Source organism: Calidris pugnax, unplaced genomic scaffold (assembly GCF_001431845.1).
Source record: "Calidris pugnax isolate Ruff unplaced genomic scaffold, ASM143184v1 scaffold32, whole genome shotgun sequence".
NCBI lineage: Eukaryota > Metazoa > Chordata > Aves > Charadriiformes > Scolopacidae > Calidris > Calidris pugnax.
In genome coordinates, this window is record NW_015090783.1 from 212,943 (window position 1) to 219,514 (window position 6,572).

Genomic DNA, 6,572 nt, shown 5'->3' on the forward strand with positions numbered 1-6,572 from the left:
GTTGGTGGAGCAGGAATAAGTGATGGGGACTTTGCTCAGCTTCAAAGCACGAGAGCTGTGCTGCTCAGTACAGGTTGGATTTGAAAGGGGAAGGGTTGCAGCACAGGTAGGCACTTGCCAAGTGCCAATGCAGCTGGAAACCTGCCGGAGAAGGGCAGTGCCAGAGCAGTAAGTCCCTCTGTGGGGCTGCTGGCACGGCAGGGGGGCTCTGGTGTGGGTCAGCCCCACGTCAGCACCACTGAGGATGCACCCCAGCAGTCAGCTCAGCTCGTGGCACTTCTCCACTACGCTGAGCATTCTGCTGGGGAGGATGAGCCCTACGGTGGGGAGATGGTACTTTGCAGCATCATCCCCAGGTGCTTCAGCTCCGGGGGAGTTTGGGGGCAGCAAACTGCCCGCAATGCTGCCCGCCCAACCACGTTTGGGGCACATCCTTCCTGTAACGCTGGGGAAAGGAGAAAACTTCTGCAGCAAGAGATCCACGTGTCTCCTCAGCTGCTCATGGATACACTTGGACAGCTGGGAAGGTCTGGGGAGGGTGTTTGGGTGGAGGGACAGCATTTTGGTGGGGCCAGCCCTGGGTGGATGGAAGTGCTCAAGGCTCCCCCAGCATTGAATTGGAGCCCGTACACCCCCCTGCCCTATACGAGGATAGAGCCCATCATCCTCCCTGACTCTTTTTCGGGGAGGGGAGGAAACTGGGATCCTGGAAAACACCCGTGAATTAAAAAAAAAATTAAAAAAAATCTAAATTACATAATTCTAAAGGAAAAAAAAAAAGAAGGCAGGCGGGAGGAAGGGGAGGGGAGCAGCCAGGGCAGGGAACTGTGAGAGCAGAGACACGCTGGCGGTGTGTGGGGATTGATGGAGACGCGGTGCCCGTCTCCCACCCTACCGTTCGGCACAGTTGTCCTGGCAACGGAAGACTGTCATCTTCTTGTAGTCAAAGAAGGACACGCCGCGCAGCGTCCGCCGGCGAGTGTTGTCCACGTAGCAGCCGATGTATCTTGCTGGGAGAAGGGTGGAGGAGAGGGAGGAGGGGGGTAAGAACCAGCCGGGGCTGAGCCCACCCATTCCCACCCCCATCTTTTGATTTTTCCCTAAATAGGGATGCACAGCAACGCATCCTACTCATTTGCTTGAGAAACACATGCTCTGGGTACAACATGCCCCTGCAAACGCTGCAAGGAAAGGTAGGTAAAGCCCAAAAAACACCATGGGCACAAAGGATGCTGTGGCTCTGCACCGAGGCTTCTCCTCTTCATCCTCTTCCTTCCCTCAAAACTGAGCAAAGCGGCTCCAAAAAGAGATGAGTTATGTGGCAAAACAACCCATGCCCTTCAGTCTGCCCCGCCAGGAGCATAGGGGTGGGCAGACTGGAAAAACACACTTTAAACCAATTTTTTCTTCAACCAGCAGCTCATTTTCCCCAGTCACAGACATGGAGGCAGAAGATATTTGCTGAGCACTAACACTTGGCAAAATAAAGGCTGATGCCTGTGCTGAGAGCAAATGAAGATGCTGGTGGGCAGGGAATAGAGCTGAATAAATAGTTACGATGAAATCATCTATTTGACAAATGTAGCCTTTCCCAATGATCTGAAAACAAACCGCCACCTCCTTGCCTGTGTGCCCATCACCAACGCTCCATGTTGGCTCTGGGCTGTCAATAGGGACGAGTGTCCTGTCCCCACTTGGTCTCCTCATTTGTGCCCTCATTTATGTGCTCGTTAGTGCCCTGCTCCTATTCCCACCTGAGCATTTGCAGCGGGGAAGATGTGCTGCTGCCAACCCAGGGATGCGGCGTTGGTGCAGGGATGCTCAGCATCCTCACTGCCACTGCTGCTGGAGGAGGACAGGGGGGTCCAGGAGCCAGTGGGATTAGCCATCTGGTAATCAGCTAACGAGGTGTCCATTAATGTGTTCTGGCGGAGGATGTGCAGGTCAGTCACCCGGCGCAGGTGCCCCAGGGAAAGGGGATGGTGGCCCTGAGGACCAGTGGCTGGGTCTTACCAGCCTGGGGACAATGGACCGGTCTGGGTCACCTCACTCCCTCACATGCTCCACGTGAGGATGAAAAAGAGCTTGTGGTTAGCTGTGGCAGCAGCTTCAGGAAGGATGGCCCATGCTGACCACCCCTGGGACAACTGCCCCAGTGTCAGAAGATTCCTGGCTGGGAATGAGGAAGCGATGCCGGGCGTTGCCAGGCTGGGGCTGGTGCTTTCTCTCCCTGGCTTCACCATCCAAAAATGCCCCTAAAATTGAGGCAGGAGATGCGCCTTCGCGCGGGGATGCAGACAAGCCAAAGCCATTCCCTGGCAGATGGGGCTGCCCTCAACCCACACCCTGGCCTGACCCGGGGGCTCCACCACTTTGGCCAGGAGAGGGAGGAGAAGGAAGAGGAGGAAGAGGAGAAGGAGGAGGGATGCCCCACAGCAAGCCAGAGCCGCACATCACACTAGCTAAACCAGAGCTGATTTTAGGAGCAGTATTCCCTCCGGGTCGATTTCACGTGGCAAAGCCTCCACAGCTGCCTTGTTAAGCTGTCCCCTGCTTAATTACCACCACCATTAAAATCTGCCCGCTCCTGCCAGACGGCCCGGGGAAGCAGCGGGTGCTTTGGAAAGGAGCAGGGGAGCGAGGTGGGTGCTCAGCACCCGTCCCCCGAGGCTCTGCCAGCCCCACGGGCACGTCGGGCACACCAGGCTCAGGGGATTTCTCAAATTGGAGAATTTTTTCCGTGCCATCCTGCCCGGGAAGCTGCCGAGATGCCGCTCCTGCACAGTGGCACTGCATCCCCTCCAGCTGCCAGGTCTGTGCTGGCTCCCATTAACCCCTGCCCATGCCAAGCCTTCCCACACCAGATTAAAAAGGAGAAAGATGATATTCCCAAACCACCTACGAGCAGCTAAAGCTGGTGATGCCCCAGCCCAGCATCCCTTCCCCATCCCTCGCAAGCCCCTGCCGTGGCTGGGCACAGGGGGAGGTGGCAGTGCCAGCAGAGGTTAATCGGGGAGGACGCGTTGCATATGGCCAGGGATGGGAGAGCTGCTTGGGGTTCTGATGGTGACTGACAGCTTGGGCTCGGGAACCATCTGGTGAGGCTTCGCTAAACGTCAATTTGCATTAATGGAGCAACGCGGCCACAAGCGCCTCAGGAACGCTCCCGGAGACCCCTCTGCACGCCAACACGACAGGGAAACCCCTCTTCATCTCATTTTTAGCAGGAAAAAGTCCCTTGAGCACCACATGCCATTTTGCCTCCTGCTTCCAAGCCTGGACCGTGCATCTTGCCCGGAGTGAACATGAGCACACACCTGCCGTGGGGCTGGTGGCCAAGGGGGAGCCCCCTGTGCCCCAGGAGACACCTGGTTGGGGGGACCAAGTCTGGCTCAGCACGGTGACCCCTGTGAAACCCCCTGTTTCCCAGGGGGTTGGGGGTTCCATCTTCTCTCTGAGCCACACACCCCCTGCTCCATCAGGGGAGCTGCAGCTCCCAGTGTGATGCAGTGGGGCGGGATGCAGTGCCAAGCCCCCCAGCTTTGGAGCACAGGTTTGCTCACACAGAGCAGCCTTTCATGGGCACCGGGGGGTCCCATGGACACACATCCCCCCCCCAGCAGAGATTTCACCCACCCTGAGGATCAGGAGAAGGGAACGAGCAATGTCAGGCAGAGAAGAGCCCAGCAGCACCCCAACACCTCTCCAGTAGTTTCCACTCCCTATTCCCTTCTGAATTTCCTCAACTGGCTGATGCTCCAGCTCCTGCCCGGAATGCCCGGGCACCCAACACACTGCTCTGTGGTGCTGGAGCAATAAACTGGATTGCTCCTTCTCACCAGCCCACTTATTAATGACAAGAAATCACAACAGCTTCCACAGCAGCTCAAGGTGCGAGATGCTCCTTCACTGGGGGGGCTGCAGAGCTGGCAGAGAGGGGACGTGGGGTGCATTTGGGTGAGGTTTGATGGCACTGGGTGCTTGTGGGTTACAGTGAGGGAGGCGATGAGCTGAATAACCCAAAAAGCCCTGGTGGGCACAGCCCTCAGCCACCCAAACTCAGAGCGAGCGCGCGTCTCTGTCTGCACGCAGGATCTCTACCCTGCCTTCAGGATAAATAGATGACATTTTAAAAATCAATGAGAGCCACTACATTCGCTTATCCTTGTTCATTAATAATGGTCCCACTTGACAATACACCAGGCACCCCAGGCAGCAGCCAGGCAGGGATCTCCTGCCTTGAAAAGCCAAACCCCAGCCTTGCCTGCGGGGCAATCGCTGCCACCCCGGCAACGCAAACAACCGGCCACAAATCTGGGTTTTTTGTTCATTGGGGCCAACAGAATGAAAAGGGAATTTGGCCCGTGGCGCAGCCAAAGGGTGGGATGAAGACGGGGTGCTGCCTCTCCCCAGCCCACACCCCCAAAAGTGCCTGTCCCAACAAGGCATGACACGGAGCTCGGCTGTGCACAAGTGGGAAAGAGTGAAAGTGGAAAAATGAAAGTGGATTAGTGGCACCTGGGGAGAGAGGAAGGTGGGGAAGGAGGGAGGAGATGATCTTTCTGGGAACACCCTCTGGACCAGCAGTCTCCAAAGCTACACCCCAGGGGATGGGCAGGGCAGTCTGTTGGGGTGCAGGAAGAAAATCTCTGCTCCAGCAGCACATGCAAACGGTTTATAAGTACATAAATACACATTTACTGGGGGTGCATGCTCAGGAATTTGTTCCTGGTGGAGGTGCACGACCAAACCAGCTCGGAGACCACTGCCCCAGCACACAAGGCTTTCCCTGGGAGAGGCCAAAAGGAGGGACCCCCACCCGGACGCGTGTGTCCCCCCAGCCTGTACCTCTATCCTCCTCCTTCTCGCGGCCGCTCCTGGCCCTGAGCGCCCTGCTGCGGGTGCTGCCGTAGTCTCCGGCTTTAGCCCTCTCCACCGGTTCTTTGGAGGTACTTTTGAACCAGGGGCCGTGGCGCCGTCCCCCATCCGGCATCGTCGCCGCCGCCTTGAAGCCGCGGCTCAGCTGCATCACCCCCAGGTAGGGCAGTCCCGGCCCCTCGCCCGCCCCGGGGCCACGCTGTGTCCCCGTCACCGTGGGTTCCCCGGAGAAGCCCGAGTGGAGGAAAACCAAGCTGCCGGCCGCCAGGTAGAGAGCCAGCAGCGTGAAGAACCGCACGGGCTTCCGCCGAAAATACCGCTGGAGTTTTACCAATAATTTGGCCATAGCGTCTTCATCCCTTCCCCGGCAGCCGGCGCCGCGGGGGAGCTGCTCGCCGGATCCAGGGATGCTCCAAGGTGGGGGTTTCTCCCCCTCCAGGCTGGAGGTGGCTCCTGGGGTGCACCGGGGGGAGCAGACGGGTGTCCCAAAACTCAGGCTGCAGGGTGAGGCCGTGCAAAGATATTTCCCAACCCTAAAAAGTCCAGGAGGGTGAGGGAAGGCAGCACGGGTGGGTTTTGAGCCCCCTCCCCGGGGCTGTGCACAGTGTGGGGGGGTTTCTCCAGCGCTGGCTGTCACCGCCGTCCCCGGTTTATTCTCCTCCCAGCAAAGCCCCCCAGCCGTGCCCTCACACCCCCTGCTCCATCAGGGGAGCTGCAGCTCCCAGTGTGATGCAGTGGGGCGGGATGCAGTGCCAAGCCCCCCAGCTTTGGAGCACAGGTTTGCTCACACAGAGCAGCCTTTCATGGGCACCGGGGGGTCCCATGGACACGCTTCCCCCCCAGCAGAGATTTCACCCACCCTGAGGATCAGGAGAAGGGAACGAGCAATGTCAGGCAGAGAAGAGCCCAGCAGCACCCCAACACCTCTCCAGTAGTTTCCACTCCCTATTCCCTTCTGAATTTCCTCAACTGGCTGATGCTCCAGCTCCTGCCCGGAATGCCCGGGCACCCACCACACTGCTGTGTGGTGCTGGAGCAATAAACTCGATTGCTCCTTCTCTCCAGCCCACTTATTAATGACAAGAAATCATAACAGCTTCCACAGCAGCTCAAGGTGCAAGATGCTCCTTCGCTGGGGGGGCTGCAGAGCCGGCAGAGGGGGGATGTGGGGTGCATTTGGGTGAGGTTTGATGGCACTGGGTGCTTGTGGGTGACAGTGAGGGAGGCGATGAGCTGAATAACCCAAAAAGCCCTGGTGGGCACAGCCCTCAGCCACCCAAACTCAGAGCGAGCGCGCGTCTCTGTCTGCACGCAGGATCTCTACCCTGCCTTCAGGATAAATAGATGACATTTTAAAAATCAATGAGAGCCACTACATTCGCTTATCCTTGTTCATTAATAATGGTCCCACTTGACAATACACCAGGCACCCCAGGCAGCAGCCAGGCAGGGATCTCCTGCCTTGAAAAGCCAAACCCCAGCCTTGCCTGCGGGGCAATCGCTGCCACCCCGGCAACGCAAACAACCGGCCACAAATCTGGGTTTTGGTGTTCATTGGGGCCAACAGAATGAAAAGGGAATTTGGCCCGTGGCGCAGCCAAAGGGTGGGATGAAGACGGGGTGCTGCCTCTCCCCAGCCCACACCCCCAAAAGCGCCTGTCCCAAAAAGGCACGACATGGCGACAAGGCGATGC

General features: G+C 57.9%; 1 protein-coding gene across 1 annotated transcript in view; it reads right to left on the reverse strand.

The window, feature by feature from the left end:
- WSCD2 (WSC domain containing 2) overlaps positions 1–5,534 on the reverse strand; it is a 24,826-nt gene extending 19,292 nt beyond the window's left edge. The window contains exons 1-2 of the mRNA XM_014965247.1: positions 4,849–5,534; positions 896–1,010 (exon numbers count right to left, since the gene is read on the reverse strand). Of these exons, the coding sequence (XP_014820733.1) occupies positions 896–1,010; positions 4,849–5,224 (491 nt within the window). The 5' untranslated portion in view covers positions 5,225–5,534. The remainder of the gene's footprint in view (positions 1–895; positions 1,011–4,848) is intronic.
- Positions 5,535–6,572: the final 1,038 nt, after the last annotated feature.